This window comes from Falco rusticolus, chromosome 4, assembly GCF_015220075.1.
Source record: "Falco rusticolus isolate bFalRus1 chromosome 4, bFalRus1.pri, whole genome shotgun sequence".
In the NCBI taxonomy this organism is placed as follows: Eukaryota; Metazoa; Chordata; class Aves; order Falconiformes; family Falconidae; genus Falco; species Falco rusticolus.
The window spans coordinates 17,081,767-17,101,177 of NC_051190.1; the positions used below are offsets into that span (position 1 = coordinate 17,081,767).

Sequence of the window (19,411 nt, forward strand, 5' to 3'; positions counted from 1 at the left end):
CAAACAGTGAGAAGATTTCTTAAGCTAAAGCCTCTTGAGAAAAACCGGAGTAAGAGTGAGATCATTTACAGTGCCCTTTTTATTTACATTTTACTAATGTTGTCTCCTATGCCAGAAGTGTGATGCTTTTGCTGGAAAGCATCACAAACACAAACAAAATAAGCTGCCATTCAAAAAACCCAATGTGATACTATTAGGTTGGAAATGCCGCGTTTTAGTTATGGGAACTGACAGATAGCAAGTAACTTGTGTGAGCAAAAAATACTTGTGATTCTTACTTTTAGCTTAGGAGTGTAGGTTAAATAATGCTGTGCAAAACCCTTTCAATATAAACTAATACCTTTCTTCTTTTTTCTTCTCCAGAGTTTTACCACAAGGTATTTTTACTGGATTGCAGTATTTTTTGGAGGTGTATGGGAAATATTTTTCATGAAAATCGAGTGGCAAAAATTAAACACTCTGGAATGCAGCTGAAGGGGCAGCCCAACTACCCTGAGCATGTCCTGGTTTGCTTGAAATATGGTTACCCTTTACAGGCACTCAATTCATCTTGAGGCCAATTTTAACAGTGCACAGTGCAGAAATGACTGTTATGACATGCCCTGAACCAGTTCCAGTTCAGCTTGTGTAAATTCTACATGTGGGGTGCTTTTGGAGCTGACAGGTGGAATTTTATTGTGATTGTATTTAACTATCCTGCCACAGTAAAGGCTTTTGTCATTTGTCTTACTGAGTTGCTACGTGTTGCAAAGCAAAGGCATGAGGTCTTTGCTTTTTTGGTTTTTTTCAACTAGCACATCCTCTAAAGATTGTTTCTCAGGGTAGGATTTTCCCAGTGTTCAGCTACACTTTCCAAATAGGTGCTTACCAGCTGCTCTGTGGGCACAGGGCATCATGTCAGGATCTTTTCTAGGATGACCGCTGCTGGGTGCACCGTGGTGGTGGTGGGAATAGCTTATCCTTAGTTTAAGCTTGAGAGTGAAATCAGCCAATATTGTCTGTTCCTTAGGCTGTGCTCAGAGATCCTCTTCTGTCTACACAGCCAGCTTGAACAGGTTACAGCCCCTGTTGCTAGCTGCCATCGTTAACCCGGCTTACTTGGCATGAAGTGGGGATGGAGCAGTTATGTGAGGAGCCAGACCAGTGCATGGGAGAGATGGGGACACTAAGGTGTGGCGGGGGTTGTGATAAGCACATGGGAGCGGAATGAAAGCTGTAACCCGCCCTCTATCCCCACAGCTGCAGCTGGAAGGGGAAGTACAAGCAGACAGTAGTAGTAGAGCTCATTCTGTATCAGATTCTGTTTCTTAGGCTACTGGAATTTTTTCCCCAGCATAACAGGCTGTTTTCACCATGTCTATCAGCAGTTCAGCATGAATTTGGGAACCTCCTTTCCACCCCAGATTAGTCCTAGGCCTAAGACACCAACAACAGCAGGACTTCCAAATGAAGTCAGATCACGTACTGGCATGATGTCAGCTGAGTTTCTAAAATTGTATGTGCAAATGCAGAATTAGCACACTGTTCTTCAGGTTTCTTAACTCTTTTCATGATCCCAAAGGCCACTAGCAGCGTTTGGTGGTACTATTTAAAGAAAGGTATTAATGGTTTTACATCTTTTGATTGAAAGCCACAGTTAATTTTTGCTCTTGTGGGAGTTCCGCAAATTTTGGTGGTTTTATCTGAAGAGTTCTATTAGTACTTGCGCTGAGATAAAAATTGTGTTATAAGTGAAGAAAGCATTCTGGCACAAATCAGAAAATCCCAGGGAAGATAAATAAAAAAAGTAATTAAAATGCCTTGAGGTTGAAACATTATGGGAATTGCAATGTATACCTTGGTAATCTCATTAGAAAAAAACCAGGTTTAAGTCACTTGAATATATCATACATTGCTAATACCAGTCTGTTCCACTTCAGCCCAAAAGGTTGTGAACATTACACTGGAAATGGCATTTGCTTTGAGATCAGCTCATTCTTTGTATTAGGCAATAGCACTGCTTTCTTTCCTTTGCCCTTCAGTCCTTACCTTACTTGCTAATTTTTCTTTACTGCATTACCTGTTGCCCAGTTCTTTGAGTCCATCTATGTATATGCAGCGCTACCTCAGGGACACTGTGCCTTTGATCAGGATCAGGTTTTTTTTTTTTTCTTCACATGCTGCCTTGCAATTTTGTTGAACTGATTTGGACAGATATATCTCAGTCTCAGGGTGAAAGGAGCATCACACGTGCGTTATAGGGTCTGTGAGTGACAGCCAGAATAAGGCATCTTAAATGCTGCAGGAGCAGAAACAGTTCTGGAGACCTATCCAAGGGCAGGTATCTCAAGCAGATACTAAAATACTGTCCATTGAAGAGGTAAAATTTCTGGAGATTCCTCATGGTTAGGGAATGTCTGGCTATTTCCCCAACTGACATTTTTCTGTTTGATTTTCTGTCCCCTCAAGTAATGCCTGTTAGCATGAAAATTATTTAATTGCTGATTTTCTGATTTCCAGCTGGAAAACAATTGGGAAGACTATGGTTCAAATCATGTATCTGTAAATCCCATCTACTGCTGTGTATCACAGACAAAAGCCCATACCAGGCAACACAACCTCAGCCATTGCACTGTGGGTTTTATGAATCTACCTGTGACAGCAGGGAATTGGCAAATCTGCCACTTGGCTGTGATGGGCATTTGACATGGCTGCAAAACCAATGAGGAAAAGAAATCATCTCGGTGGAACCTTCTGGATGCAAAATGGCCTTTAAATGAATTAAAGCTGCGAGAGCAGCATTTCCCGTCCTTTTTCCTCTAGAGGCCATGCTGCAGTGGGCGTGCAATTTGGCTTTTTCCTTTTGGTGTCAATGTTTTCCACAGAACTAAGTTTCTTAAAGGGACCATCAGTGTAACAGATGCTGTGCTCAGACCTGCTGCCTGAGAGAGGAGCATGCTGGAAATGGTGGGATCTGATCCCTTTGTGGGGCCCTGGGAGCCACACTGACTGCTTGGTGGAGCTGCAGTTGTGTCGTTACCTTGGCTTATCTTATCCTCTGTTGAGTGTTGGAGGTCACTTTGAGTGCTTTATTGTATATCTACATTAACCCACAGAAAAGTTTAGACTATTTTATTTGGCTTTTCTCTTCATTCACCATGTTGGTTGCAGCCCCAAATTAGCAGAAAACTTTGTTTAGGCGTCAGTTCAACAAAAACACTTTGGCCCAGCTCCAGCTGTGGAAGAGCTTTTAGATTAATGCGAAGTTGGAAGCGTAAAGAAGAATATGGAGTCTAAGAACTTGTTTGGGTCTGGTCTTTAATGTTTTTAAAGCATAATCTTGTTCTTATTCAGCAATAGTGAAAGCTAAGCATGTTCTTAAGTGCTTTGCCAAGCGTGGAGGGCATGATTTATACTGGTAAAGTGGACACTTAATAGTGTCTACTTCGCTGATCGCAGCTATAACCGGGGCTTCATAGAACAAGAGTTATCTGCTGTTGCACTCTGTATTTCAGTTCCCACTGGGCTCTGAAAATAGACCAGAACTATAGCTGGGGTATGTGAACAGCCATGCAGGATGAGCGAATGAAGAAAATAAGGGCTTGTGTGTGTCTGGGACGTTCCAGTTGTTTAGTTCTTGCCCACCAAAGCACCTTTGTTCCTCTGGATCCTGTTCCTATGTTCTTCTAGTTTGGTACAATTTTCTCATGTCCAAGCTGGGTAACAGTGTGAGAAATTGTTTTGGTGTAGCTTTATGGTTTACCATTGTGGTTATGATAGATCCTCAAGGCAGACAGAAATGAGGTGGCTGTGTGAAGAAATGCAAACGAAATCAAAGGCTTATGGTGAAAGCGACTTCTCCATACATGAATTAAAACAAGTAATTGAGAGTCATGGCTTTTATTTTCACAGCTCTTATGATGGTGGTGCCGTTGTGCAAGCAGAGCTAGGCTCCTTTGAGGAAGCCTACAAGAGGTTCTTGAAGGCAAACCCTCCCTGCTCTCTGCATGCTGGATTTGCGTATGCAGCCAGCGGCAACTAAAGTTTTTTCCCAGCTTGCTGACATGCAGGAAGTTGGGGGTTGCAGGCAGCGAGACAGCTTTCCCAGGGGCTCGATTGCTGTGGACGAGTCTGCAAGTCCACACCTGGGAGGGCAGGGGGTCCCAGGTGGCCCAGCAGTGTCCGACTCGACATCGTACAGCTGCTGCCTTTGGGTGGGGGTGGAAGAAATGCTCCATTAGGAGCAGAGCAGGCTCCAGCTGCATAGGCAGGGAGGTCTGCCGGGTCCAGGGGGCTTCCTGTTTAAATAGTTACAGAGTCTGCAGAATTGGTTAAACCGTCAAAAAAAAAAAAAAAAAAAAAAAAGACATTATGAAGGGAAAAAAAAAAAAAAAAATAACGGAACCATCCTTCCAGTATCTGTACATGCATTGTCTAACTTTGTTTGGGTTTGATCAAATGCTTGTTGTGATTTTTCAATTCACTTTAATGAGTTTTAGAGAAGGTCTTTTGTAATGTAGAATCAGATTAAAGTTTGTGGAACTGTAGCTGCAGTTCAGGAAAGCTTATGTTTAATACATAAAAGCCAGGAGAGATCATTGTCATAAGTTAGTAGGTCCCCCATTGTCATTTTACTCAGTGACTTCCACAAGAGCATGTCTTGTGGTTGGGCTAAAGCAATGCAATTGTTTATTAAAAAATAAAAAAGGTAGATGAGGGATAGAATATAGCCCAGTCTTATTTCAGGCACAGGGAACAGTCAGGCTATTCAGTACAGGACTTCAGGACATATTTAACTGCTTTTTTATAAAGAGCTTGGAAATTAGGCATGTGTGTTGGTGCTTTGCAGAAACAACTATTCAGCTAACACCGATGGAGATGACGCACGGGGAGCTCTTTCAAGGAGTCTCTGAAGATCAGTCCTTTAACTCCGCCTGTACTGACTTGCCATTTAGGCTGCTGTATGATGGACTGCTCACCCCAGGCTACTGAAGCTTCCTCTGTGTTTCCCCCGAGCATTGTGTCGTTGGCACCCATTGGGACACTGCCTGGGAGATGGCAAGCACCTTGCAGGACAAGGCTATGTCTTCTTCTACCTGTAGCGTGCAATGCAGATACAGCTCTTCCTAAATAATTGAAAATAGCAGTCACAGAAGGAAGCTTAGCAGTGGCCCATTTTGTGAGAGAACATTTTGAATGTGTATACACTGTGTATACCTTTACATGAATAGTATTTTCTAGATTTGACATTAATCTGCATTTTTTTTCTCTGCCACATGATGGAGATAATGGTGTAAACTATGTAAATAGTGCTGCATGGGTCATGCACTTCAAAGAAAGAAGTTTCAACTTGGTGGTTTGTAAGAGTTGTTCCGTTAATGTTGATTTTGCACTAGCCTTGATGGAAGTAATTTTCTCATGGTATCTGTGTGGTTGTTTTGTTTAAAGCAACACTTGATTACTTGTCATGTTCTGTTTTTTGGTGTGGGGTTGGGTTTTTTTCCCTAAAAAAGGCAAATATGTAGGAATACCCTTACCAAATAATCAGGGCTATCAATGCAGCAAAACTCCAAAGTTCAGATTTAATAAAACATTCAAAAGAATTTGCTTAGCTTATATTAACTTTATTTGGACTTTAAGTTGTAATTAAATGTACAGAGTTTTGGCTCAGATACAGCTACTAGAAGGGCTGTTGTATAGGCTTCTGTTATAGCAGAGAATTGGCAGCAGTTCCTGCATATGAAGTTAAGAAGAGCACATCCTAGATCCTGCTCTCACCCTGAGTCTGAGTTTGTGCATCCTTGGAAGGATGTAGTAGGATCCAAATTAGTTGATCCTTGTGTTATATGCTAGAACCCTTGCATCTGCTCTCCTCTTTTCTCCATCTCCAGTGTGGGTCCTGATGGAGAAGCTATCAAAGCTACATGTACAAAATTCCCAGCAATTTCAATGAACTTTGCGTCAGGCCCATATGCAAAGGATTTTCCTGTGGAAATTTTTTTAGTGACATTCAGAAATCTCTTGGTGAGAGATGTATTTAATTTTTATGGCAAGAGCTGCTGTGTTATATTTGTAATGAAACTGCTATAGGTTCAGATACATCCAGGGAGGGAGAAACACATGATTCTTCCCAGTCTGTTAATTTTTTTTTGTGGCTGTTCACTCTAAGGACAAGAGTTCTATGGTGATGTCAGTGCAGTTACAGCTGCACTGTTGCCAAGTTTCTTTGATTGAATATTTGCTGGATGAAGAAATACTCTTGCTCCTCTCCATAGATCCAATTGCTTTGTGAATCAAACACTGCTTGTTTAATTCCTTGTGCTTGGGTCCTTGTATCTCCTGCAAAATTCCCATTTGAGGAAATGTTTAACTTTGTGCTACTGTGAATCTGTCAGTCCAGTGTTTGACTGTACATTTTTTTTCTTTGACTAGAGTTTAAAAATTTGTATTTAGAGGCTTTCCCTTAATAGGTGCCTTTTATAAGGCATTTTTGTAACTATACTTAGATGTAAAATGTTACATGTATGTAAAACATATATTAAAATGCCTTCAAAGTTAGCAAACTGACATGCTGCCCAGACAGCAGCACATAACCACGCGTGTGTTTGTGCACCCACATATTGGTGTAATAGCTTCTCCAAATGTTAGGGCTTTTCTTCAGAAGACTTTTTCCAGAAATGCTGCACTCCACGCTCTAGGGTTCTGCTCCTATGTTTTTTTCATGAGAACAAAGATTAGTCCTTCATGGTCCTAAACTCAATGCATGTGCATGACTTAAAGGCATTACCTACCAATAAATAGGAGATTAGCTGCGGCTTGTGTATTTCCTGATCAGTTCAGGTTTTTTCAGATGGCTCGTTGTTATCCCGTTTCCTTTAACGATGGGACACTTTAATGAGTTTGCCATCTGACATACATCTGCTTCCTGTTAAACAATACCTTCATTCTTCTAGAGCTGCTAAACTCATCTTTTATCCTACAAGATTTTTATCTGCGCCTTGAAAACAGCATGTACAAATCAGTGTCAGCATATTCATTTTCTTGTTGAGGATTTTTTGATATGTTGTTTTTGAGAATGAATAGCAAAACAGGCACCTCCTTTAGTGCTTGTTTGTTGGAAGATTGGAGGACATGGATATTATTTGTTTAATTAGGGGCCAGTCAGTCCATCTTATGTTTGAAGTCCAGTAAGATCAACTTATGTGGCTAACATTATACAATTCCTAACAGTGATTCTGTCCTCCCATCAAAGTAAGGTTCTGGTGCAAAAGGTGGGGGATTTGAAGACTATTAATACTGTTGCTTTGAGGACGGAGCCTTCAGTAGCTTGATGATGGTGTTTGTAATGCGTGTGCAAAGTTGGGGCTCTGTGATCATCAGGCTTTCTTAAATCAGTCCATCCTGCATTCAGTTTGTGTGTCTCCCTCAGTGCTGCTCTTTTTCCTGTGTTTTGGGCACACACGGTCATGCCAGATGTCTGATCGTGCCTCTCCTCTTTGCTGGTCAACATTGAACCTCCAGAAAAACTTTTTTTTTTTACTGGATAGAATTTTCCTTGTGTTTATCTGTCTCTACATAATGTCCTTATATGTTGCTTTTGTAACAAGTGTGCGGTGCTGTTTAAAAGAAAACCCTTTTGCAAGTCAGGTCTGCCACACAGGTCCGCATGACGTCTGTGAGAATGGCTTGAAACCAAATTAAGCAGCCTTGTGGGGTACATGATGTTTTGTCTCAGAAAGGAATTTACTTCCAAACATTCACATATGCAGAGTGACAAGTGGAAATACTTGAGGTTTAGAGCTGTGGAAACAGAGTAGACAAGGTGCAAATATTTATTTGACGGTTAGTGGATGCTTGAATCAGAATAATGAGCATAATTCAGTAATTTTGTATTTCTTCCCATTTATAGCTTGCATTGTCTTCCAGCGCGCACAGTTAATGTTATTTGCTTGTAAAATGAGGGAATTGCTGATTACCTTAGTTGGCTGCTGGTGCATGATCTGAAACCTCTGTTTTAACAATACTCTTGGTACTGTTGAAACCGGTGTTTCTACCACCCTAAATGCTGTTCCTTTGCCTTTGGCAGTGCTGCAGAGCCACACGTTCAACACCAAAGAGCTGTGAAAAGTTTTTTGTCACAAATGCAACTTGATAGACTTGCCTGTGATGGCCCAGCTTCCCATGGGGTTCCACCTCTCTTTGGCTTTGTGCCGTCTTATAGGAAGGTGCTGTATGTGAGCTTGGTCTTTCACTGTGTCCCTTAAGGAATGCAGCCAAGAGAAGGTCTTCTCTGGTCATTGCTATACCAGTGTTGTCATACTAGCTTGAAGAGTTTTGTTTCTAATTGCAGCAGTGTTTATTAACAAAGCCCTCCATAATTTATTTAACATGTAAACTTGTCCATTCATTTACCACACTCGCATCGTGCATCTCTCAGAGCTGCAGGAACGTGGCTGATGGCTTTGACGGTCTTTCATTCATGTTAAGATGACAAATTACCTTTGTTAAATTGCTTGTGAAGTCTGCAATTTATCAAGGAGGATCTGGCAGGTGGCGTTAATTGAAGCTTTGCAAGAAAATAAGTCTACTTTGTCAGCTTTGGTGTATACTATCGATGATGGCTGTGCTGAGCTCCTCTACACCTTCACCTTCAGGCTGCACAGTAGAAAGCTACAGGTCTTCATAATGGTGTCTTTTGTTATCCCCTCTGACATGAGTGGGGAGAGGCTTACCTCATTTCATGCTGTCTTTTCAAATCCCAACATGGGGAAAGTATATTTATAGCTGCAACATCAGTTTATCATCACCTGATGTATTGGGCAAGAGTGTGAAGAATTTTAGAAGGGCAAGACACCGAACCAGATTTACTGTGATTATTAATGGAAATGTTTTGGTGTTAACTCCAGTGGGCAGACAAAGTTGCTTTAGTCTACTGTATCTTGAACCTATTTGAAAAGAACCACCTTTTATAAAAAAACTGATTAAAAAAAAATAAAAGGAATGTAAAAGCGACTTAGGTAAAGTGAAGATTGTTCTCCTGAAATTTCTAGTTTATGTATCCTTGGAAAACAGTATATTTCTTGATCCTCAGAAGTGGATTATTAGACTTTTCTTTCTAATTACAATGGAGGAGCCACAGTTTGGCACCTGCAGCTCACTGTGGTGGAGTGATTCAACGGTGATAGCATCTTTATGAGCCTTGTCAAAGTGCGTGTAAGTGACAGGTTAGGTGCAAGTTTGAGAACTACCCCGTGACAACTGCGGTACATTCTCCCTGAAGTGAACAGATGTTCTTACTGTTGGCCTCTGTGATATTCATACTCTCAAAACCCTCTTCCTAACCGTTAGCCTTTTTCTTATTGCTGTTAATGTAGGGAAAAGTGGAGGTATGGGTGAGAGCGGTTTATGGGATGGAGGTACAGTTTCAGGGGCATTGAGAAAGCTCTTACAAGGTGAGCCTGTTCCTCTGGCTGTTTGTGCCAATCTTTTTTTCAGTATTTACTCTAACATTTCTAAAAACAGATAGCTGTTCTGGAGAGCAAAGCCCGCTGAACTGGAGGCAGGGAAAACCTGAATAAACAAACATGTGCCACAGATTACCAAGAACATCTGTAGGTTTTATATTGTTTTAAGAACACATACCACATAGTTTTTCATTTCTTATGCTTTTCTAGTTTTTCCTTTTCTTTCTGTCTCTCTGTTTTCTTCTTCTTTTAAAATATATTGCTAATAAAATTTGGAGGTGGAAAGCACAGCTGGACTCTGCATGACATGCCACTGTTTAATTTCTAGCTTGAAGGATAAGAAGAAGAGTAGTTTTATTGTATCCTAGAAGAGAATAAAGCCACATGCAAATTCCAGCCATGGACATCTGTTTCCTCTTTGTGTGAAAGAATTCTCATATTTGGAAGGGAATCCCAGTTCTGAAGGGGCTGATGAGGTTGGTTTTGTTTTTTGTTGGGTTTTTTGGTTTTCAGTTGGGTTTTTTTCCCCTTTTGGTCCTTCCCCCACTTCTTTGCCATTCCTTCAGCATGCTCTCCTTGCACCCTGGCTGCTGTATTCCCTTCGGGACGATGTCAGCTTGCAATTTAGCATCACATATTGAATGGGTGAATTTTGAGTTATTTGAGAATATTTGAATATTATTAAGCTCCTCCTTAAACTTCTTTTATATAATTAAACAGTATTTGGTGGGATGACATTTGCTCTGTTACCAATTTTCAGTACTTGCAGGTTGGTTTGTTGTTAGGGTTTTTTTAGAAGTGAGATGTGTATCTGTTGCTCTGGCTGTGAAGTGCCAAAATAATATTTTAAAATCCTCCTCTAGCAGGAGAATTAAGTAGATCTGTAGAAATAAGAATCTGCAACATTCGGTACATTAGGTTAGGCATCAGGTGCTAAGGAATACAGGGACCACAGTAAATGATAATTTCACTAACCTATAAAACATTTGAGAGTAATGATTTACAGCTGTCTGAGGGCTTTAATTTTTTTTTTTTATTTTTTTTTTTTTTTGGTGTGAGAGTTGCCTCTGTCGAACGAACAGCACAGTTATATAACATTAGACCAGACATGAGAACTGGTACTCTCTGTCTATTTTTTATTAACATTCAATGAGAGGCTGGTGGAGCTTGCCAGGGTTTCATATTTGCTGGCAGAAAGTTACCCACATGTGTGGACCACATTTTTATTGTTGCCTTAGCCTATTTCAGGCATAAATATTGCTGCCTGGCAGGGTGTGATTCTCTTCATTGCTGAAGAGCTTTTCTTCTAAAAAGCAAAATATGAAATGAAATTCTGTAAATGTTCAAATTAAGAAGTGTCCCCAGACTGCAAGATTTTTGTCACGTCTGTTGTGGTAGAGGAGTAAAGGGCAATAAGCCATCTAAAGGCTTTTTCATTGTTGGATGAGTTATTCTCGCAAACCTATTTATTTTTGCATATATTAATCCCATTTTTGGGTGTGGGCTGTTTAGTCTGGTCTCTTAGGGAAAATAGGCTTATGCAAACAGGGTGTATGCGTACGTGAACACACAGCAGCCTGTGCAGCCCTTGGATGCGCTGGCGACAGCAATGTGGCAGAAAGGCAGAGGCTGCAGTGAAATAGAAGTTCCTGTAAGTTTCTTGAAAATATATCTGTGAAGGGAGAATAAAGGCGATTAAGGGGTTTTAGGGAAGGTTTGCAATAGGAACTGAACTGTCAACAGGGGCTGTGGAATAGATGTCAAGAGGGAATGTGATGGAGGTCCCTGTCGTGGGAGGATCACCAAGTGTGTCTTGGAAATTGTTTGGCTTCAGAGAACCTGATGACAAAAACCAAATCTGCAGGAAGCCAGACTCCCTTTCATTCCAGTACCCATGAAATTGCTTGTGTGGGTTTTGTTTTTAAGTCGGGATGCTGTCAAATAGGCTTCAATGGATGACTGTCAGAAATGGAGGACACCTCATTAAGATCTTAGTGCAGACAAAGGTGCTGTTTTGCTTGTTTTTGTTGGTGGTGCTTCCTAGTTTGTTTGGTTTTTGCAAGTTTTCAAACTCTCTTGAAGTCAAACTTACGAATGTTTAGGCCCTTATCCTGCAGGGATTTGAGAGAGGAGGGAGCCCAGCAGCTGTGCAGATCCCACTGATACACATCCGAAGTCTTCCCAGGCATTTTGGAAGCCTGTGCATAAAACTTGTTCAAGGCAAAAAGAAAGTTCAGACCTCAGTCAGTATATTACAGAGAAATTGGTTTCAGTGTCATCAGTCATAATTAGTACATGTATGAATTCTTTTACGTTGGTTCATACATTGTTTTGACAGAAAGTAACATTCACTCGTACCCCCAGCTAAATTGCGTGGCTATATCCTGAATGGCATCATCAGGGCAATTCTGACACACTTGCTGTCCTGTGATAATGCTTTCATAACATGAATAAGAAATTTTATTTTCACCAATTGTCATCTTTTCCCTCTGTCCTTGCAGCATCTCATGGGGTGCATGGGGAAAACCGAAACCTGTAAACCCCATCCAGTTCTGGTCCCCGCCGAGTGGGACATGGAAAGCAAACACCACTAACATCGAAAATGAAACAGCAGTCATGAACAAATTTCCCCTGTGATTGAAATGCTTCTAGCTAGGAGATAAAAAGGGGTTTATGTCAAAAACTTCCCTTGTTGTCTTATTAACAGCTGCATAATTTTACCGCTCATTCACAAGCATAAAAAAGCAAAACTTGGAGACTGTACTTGAAAGCTTGTTTTGTTTGGTGTACAGCTGGATACAGAGCGCTTCCTTTTCTCTTTTTTTAACAAATTTGAAACAAATGTAGTGGGCATTGTTCCTTTTTTTTTTCTATTTCTTGGCCTAGATAATAGAAGTTTATGTTGCTTTTCATTTTGCATTGCAAAGAAATCATGCCATTTAACGCCAATTCAACAATGATGCAGCAGCATGTAGATATATATATATATCTTCTCATAAATATATTACCACACATTACTGTCAGATAGCTGGACTTTTTCGCCCAGTATTAAAGATGAAATTTAATTGCTACAGTAGAGTTTCAAGGCCCTGATAAATAAGAGCCATGTCTGACCTTTATTGTGGGGCTCTGAGATGCCACCAGGGATATCGCTCGTTGTTCAAGATGACGAACTTCCTCTGAGATTTCAGTTTGTCAGCTCAGTGTACAGCAGTGACATTGATTTCTTCTCACTGCCATTTCCTGCCTGAATAGATAACAAATTTTATGTGGCAGGTGTCTGTCAAGCTTAGTTTTGCCTGGCAGATTAACTAAATAGACTCATTTATTAATCATTAGTTGCAAGACAGTGAAGCAGACAATACTCTTTAACTCTTGTGATGTTGAATGGATGTACCATTTCAGATTCCTTTGTGTAGCTTTAATTTGGGTTTAATAAGCCACTCATCTCTCTAGCGAATGTTTTTAACCTGACATTACTTGGATTACAAAGAGCAAAGATTTGTGTGTTAGTTAAGTGTGACCCATTTTGAGTGTCTACTACTTTCATGGCAAAAGGTGTGTAAGTACTTTCTGAGACTAATAAAATGATGCAAAACCTGCAAAATCAGCCTAAATAAGGGGGAAAACTAACCCAACATGCATTGTTCTTGGAAAGGAAGATAAGAGTAGAAGAAAAAGGCTATCTGGAAGAAGATTTGAAACTGGGGCTGACCAGCTGTAGGGGAGATACCCGCAGAAGCATTAAGGAAGGGACAGAGCGGACCTGCAGATGCAGCTGGAGGGCAATTCTAGCACAGGCTAGTATTTTCATAGGGATCCCTTTCTCTGAGATGTCTTGGGATGGATACTTGGGCTGGAGATAGCAAAGGCAGGGTCAACACCAGAGGTGGATATTGGACAGGGCTTTTTAGAGTGATGAAGGAGGAGGAAGAGCCAGAAGAACTTAGCAGAGAGACTGGAGGAGGAAGAAACTATAGGGGAAGATACAACCTTGGAAAGTGTTCTTGGAAAGGAGCCCTGTTCATGGTGGTACAAACAGGCTTACTACATGTATTAGCCTTACATAGCCTACAGAGCTGACAGAGACGTATGTTTGCTTTTTTACCCTTGCGTTAAGAGGGTTGGTCGCGAGGTATTTATCAGGGCAAAATCTGTAAAGAAGCTAGAAATGCGTTGGCAGTGCTGGGGACACATGACAGCAGAAATGAGCCTAGGTAAACATAACAGGCTGTTGCTGGACAGAAGAACCTCTTGTTATAGGTTGTGAAAAGAGAACCACCAAGCTTATCCCTTGAGTTTTAATTGGGTTGTGGTAGCTTGTCACAACCTGCTTTTAATTCTCAAGGGAGTGTGTAAATGTGAGATCACTGGGAGATGTTGAGGAAAGTTTCTGCAGCTGATGCCCCACTGCAAAGCTCTGGTTGGAGCACAACTGTTTTCAGCTCAGTATTTGTGAGTGTGTATTGCTGGAGATGTTTTTTTGCCAAGCTGTGTTCCTGGTGTTGAACATGTTTCTTGAACCATCCTTACGGCTTTCTTGGCTGAGCATCAAACCAAGAATGTCCCTGCACTAGATCATACTGCTTATTGCTCTTCGAGGCCACCCTGGTAACAATACATTAACCTCTCAGCGGGGAATGTGATAAACAAAGTAAAACTGTTTTAGTGAAACCAGTCATTTAATGGCAGCGTACATAGTGTCCGTAAAGATTTGTAAATGTAATAAGCTGCAGTTCACTGAGTGAACAATAACTGTTCCTAATTTAGCCAGCTGAGGAACACGCCAACCTAATTTACTTTTGTAACATTATGTTGTTGTGTATTTTTTCTTCTTCCCACCTCTCTAGATTCCTTTCTCTCTGGTGCAGTTTCCCCTCTGGGAGTCCTTAAAGGTAAGTCCTCTTTAATGATAGAAATATAAACTATATATTTTGCAAAAGCTTTCCATGGTAACTTATCTAACTTGGTTATCACAATTATGGGCATGTCCAAGAATCAATAAGTATTTTCCAACCTACCCGTGCATGTGAAAATCATCTGCCTGAATATCTGAAAAATAACAGGGAATATCTAACCACTGATGTGTGGTCTAAATTCTACTCCCCAGCGTGCCAAAAATCTTATCTTCTGCTCTAGCTTTTTTTTTTTTTTTACTGATTAAAGAAGAGTGGGAACCATCTTGTGTTGTGTGATAGGGTTTTTTTATTTTAATTTTTTGTGTTTGACTCTTCAAGGTAACAGGAAATTGTGAATGATGCAGACAAAACTGATTGAATCTAGTTTTGTAGACAGGGAGAGACAGTGTGTCACTGACAAGCCATTTTGATTTGCTCTATATAGTTTATTTAAAGGTCCTTTAAAGAAGGTGTCAATGGATGATGTTTTAATACCGTAGCCTTTCAGAATAATGTACTGTTCTCCCACCAGCTGATTGCTTTGTTTATCATGGACAGAGTCAGGGTCTAGATTTTTGAGCCCAGGGTTGGATTTGAAGACATGTAATTTCTCTGTCCCTCTGTTTTTCCTTTAAGTCACAGCAAAAGATGAAGGAAAGGATTTTCAGGTGCTTTGAGATCCTGGGTTGAAAGTACAGAAAAATTGTTGCAGATCATTAAAAGCATTCTAGAAAAATATAATATTTATAAGAGAGGAGCTGGAGAGAGAGTGACTTGCTTCTGGTTGAAGGTGCAGGACTTCTGAGCAACTTGGCACTGAGACCCAAACGGCAGAAGTACTGGAAGGTTGGAACCAGTAATGATCTTCCTTGCTTCTTGCTGCTTCTGGTTAGGGAGGAGGACTTACATTTTTCTTGGTCCTTGTACGCTGGGTTGGGACAATAGCTTGTCCTCTGGCTGGGTGTCATTAGCTTGGGTTGTTCTGAGGGGAGGAGCCTTCAGTGTAAGTGTTTGTACCTAGAGGCTTCAGGGAGTCAAATAAAAGGGACTCCACAGACAGGAGGAGCATGAAATACAGCAAGAGCTTTCACAGAACTGAGCTGTGCTTCGTAGAAGATTCTGTAGGTACTTCGTGCACTCAGCCTGATGCGGTGTCTGGGTATCGTCCCATTGCACAGGGTAGCTTTGGCTGCCTTATTAGGAATCTCTTTCCCTGTCAGTGTCTAGGAATGGCTTTCTGTAAACTCTTCGGCAGCGATAGTGGCCTGAGCTGTTAATTCTTAGTGCAGCAGCTGTGTTTGGGAGAAAGAGGTGACAGTGCTTAAGGAGAAAAAGTGCAGTGTTCTTTTCAAAACCATATAAACCAGCAACATCGTGTGGCTGTTTTCAGAATGTAAAGTTGTTTTAACTAATGTCCACGTCGCTGTGACAATAAAATGTATTGTTTAGATTGCAGGCTTTAAAGAATACAGTTTGAGTTTAGCTAGCTACAGGAGTGAATCACTTAGGATGAGACATCATGTTTTATCTAAAGAGGTCAGCACAGATCTGAAGAGAAACAAAACCAGGTCAGTTTGCTCTACGAACCTGTTGCAATATGTTCTTCTGACTGTGGAACCAAGAGCAGAAAAATGCAAAAGTCAGTCTTGCATGCTCCAGTCGCTTTGGCTCAGCACATGGAGAGAGTTCAAGGTTTGTCACATCAGTGAAAGCAGAATACATTTTGTTTATCTGAATGAAGCTCTTAAAAAATTGCCCTGAAAGTACAATAAAGGACAAAAGATTATGGTCCCATCAGCAGGTTGGATGTGACCAGTAGCATCAACAGGACTATGATTCAGGCTAGGGCGTTTCACGCATGCATGAAGGGAGCATGAGGAGACAGTAATTAAGAAGAGGTAGGAGTGCAAAGGACAAGAGAAAAACAGCACAAAGCCTGAACATAGAAGAGTTGGAGATAATGGCTGAAGGTCTGTTCTGCACTGTATTAATGGGATTACTTGAGAAAGTAAATGCAGGAGCAGTTGTGTATGATGTGTGTGGATCATCTTACGCTGAATAGAACAAGTGCTGTGGCTGTGCCATTTGTAAAGCCATTAGTACAAACTTACATAATCTGATGGATAATAGAGTCAGTCTTGTAAATCCCCAAACAAGCTAAATACCATTAAAATGAGGAAAAATATCTTCCCACTATAAAGGACAGTTAGTGAGGCACATTGAAGAAGTTTCCTTTTCCTTCACTTATGTACTGGCCGCAGACAGCAGCAGGGTGTTACAAGAAGCCTAATAAAGGCTTGTCATAGGTAGCAAATCAGGTGTTTCCGTATGCCATTTTCTCTATCTGCTTTGCTCCAAGCTGTTCTGGTTATTCTTTATGCTTCCAGAAAGCTTTAGCCACATAGTTTATGTGCACAGTTTTCTTCTGTCTGTGAATGTAGACCACCTGTCCTATGTGAGAGTAAACTTGCATATCATGCATTAAACTAAGTTAGAAGAAGAAGAAAGTGCATTGTGTAGATTACTGAACTAGAAGGTCACGTACACTAAGGGTTGCTGGCAAAGGGACTATTGCAGTAATTAGTAAGAAACAGATACTGCTTCAAAGACAAGCTTTACTGCCAGGTGAACACACAATTTAGAAACAGTTAATAAGACTCCTTTCTTAGCTCACTATGACTTGAGAAACAACAGTAAAGAAACAATGATGATTTTAATAAAACAAAATCCAGCTCCTTTTTTTGGACATAGGTAGCATCCACTCCTATAATGCATGCTTAGTGTCTTTCCTTTTCCCAATTCTTCATTTTTCAGTATTCCGTTTTAGACAGAGGTTATTGATAGAAACCAAAGGGGAGAAGGCAACTGTGCTATGGCGTGTCAGGTTTTAGGACAGACAGACGTAATTCTGTACTAGGATGAGTTAGTGTAGCATTTCTCTGTCTTTTTAGCCCAAGCCTTATGGCTAAATCCAATTTTGAATTCTTCTCAGAGTTCAGGAAAAGAAGGGGCATTTCAAATCTCATTCATTCTCTGCTACACCATCCCTCAGAAGAGCACCATGGCTGATTACCACTGTGGCAGTTTGATCAGATTTAGGTTCTTTTAGGTGGGTCTAATGCTTCTGTTCCCATCTCAAAGCCAGGTGGCCATGAGGAAAGGCAGCAGAACATAGATGTGCGCTTCCCAAATGCCAGCCAAGCACGCTGCTTTATTTATTTTAGTTCGAGTTTATTTATATTAGTTCAAGTTCTGGAATAACGTTGTAAGATACTGTCCCCTTGTATGCTGCCCTGGAATTTCCAAGGTGCCTCTGTAACTTGCTTTGGAAGTACTATATGTATGTTCTTCATTGTAGGAACTGCATATTACAGGGCTGTGTATTTGGTGTGATGCTGTTGTGTGTTGCAGGGAGTCTAGCACAGCTCTCCTGCTCTCACCCTGCTGCCAGGGGTGTGTAGTCTCCACCCAGAAGACTGTAGCACTGTGGAGGGCATCTCTTTTGTATTATTTTCTGTTCTGTTCAGTAATTTTATTCAGCACTTCCAATCGTCATATCTGAGTACCTACCAACAGTATGTAAGTGATTTATCATTTGTTTCATGTTGTGTTTTAATCTGTAATTTTTCTTTTTTATACCTAACTGAGAAAAAAAAAAACAACAACTTTAATTTCTGCTGTGGACATCAGGTTATTTCCCAACAAAACAGAGTTTAAAAAAGCTTCACAAAATTAAGAGTCTCTGGTGAGGTTTGAATCCAGAAACATCTTGTCAGAAATGCCTGCTTTTTATGGCTGATTGGAAATAGTCATCTCCCTTGGAGAACAGTGCTGTAAGATAAACCCTTCTCAGGTGAAACAAGACTCAGTCCTCTTGGGTTTTATATTTCTGCATGTTGGCTGCGCTTCAGAGCCTCTCAGAGTTACTCAAATGCAGCTGTACATGGAGAATGCTCTCTTTATAGACCAAATGTATTGTATGTCTGGAGAAAAGGCTCTGGTAGCCAGTGAGGAGGGATGGGACAGGAGGACATAGGTCTCAAATGAGTAGACTTGAAAAACAAGGGGATTTTTGTTTAGTGGGGATTTTTTAAGGAAAACAAACCTACTAGCCTGATAACTTTTGCCTTTTTCATTAGACACATCCGATTCTGAGATGAGACACATGGACATTGCTAAGACTATTTAACAACGCCAGGGTCAGGCTGACTTTACCCTGCAGGCTGTGTGTGCCAGCGGGTCCTGCTCTTGTACACGCAGCCTCTCTGGGAGGGCTGGCACAGGCCGTGCTGCTCTGCTGGCTCAAGACCTGCAAGGAAAGATAAAAATTTTGGACTGACCACGCTCAAGGTGATGTACTGGCACCTAGCGAGGCCAGGATTTCCCTTTGTCTCGGTGCTGGGCAAAAGCTAAAGCTCTTAGACTTTCTGAAGTTACAGAGAGCTCATATGTCTTTTTGTCACTGGTTTTAGCCATGATAATTTTCTCAAATCTGTAAGTCTCCCAAATTAGCAAGTGTTTTACAAAGTGAGATACTTGGTTGGACTTTCAGAGGAGATAGCTAGAGACAGAGCGCTGAGATACATGGACAGGTTTCTCTTGTGGGACCTTGTGGTGACTATGGTGGCATGTGCTAGTGCTGTCAGATACTGAACAAGAGGAATGCTTTGGTGGCTTCAGGAGAACAGTTTGAAAAGTACACAGGCATATTTCCACCCTGAAATGATGCACGCGGGGCATCATAGCAAAGGGAATGGTCCAGCCATTCCCCTGTGAGGCTCATCAGTATCAGAAAGTTGGCTGGGTCAGACCAGGAGTTCCCCATGTTGGTCCTAAAATGGTTTCTGCCAACATGATGGAGAGCAGGTTTGGGATTGGGTTTATGCTTCCTTAGGTCCCTAGTTTTCTGTCCAGGTTCAGCTGTCACCCCAGGCACAAGCCACTTCTGTTGAGAGGAACAGAGCTTGGGAAATCTGCTGGTGGACTGAACTGTACATCTACGTGAAGGCATTGGCATGTGTACTCATTTGCTTGGTTCTCTTGGTTTTCCCTCCAGAATGGTCAACTTCC

The 19,411-nt window shown here is 41.1% G+C and overlaps 1 protein-coding gene across 5 annotated transcripts in view; it reads left to right on the forward strand.

Annotated features, from left to right (window-relative positions):
* SLC25A26 (solute carrier family 25 member 26) overlaps positions 1-19,411 on the forward strand; it is a 90,981-nt gene that overhangs the window by 47,964 nt on the left and 23,606 nt on the right. For all 5 annotated transcript variants that reach the window (XM_037387328.1, XM_037387329.1, XM_037387332.1 and 2 more), the window contains one exon: positions 14,294-14,338. In XM_037387328.1, coding sequence (XP_037243225.1) covers positions 14,294-14,338 — 45 coding nt within the window. The remainder of the gene's footprint in view (positions 1-14,293; positions 14,339-19,411) is intronic.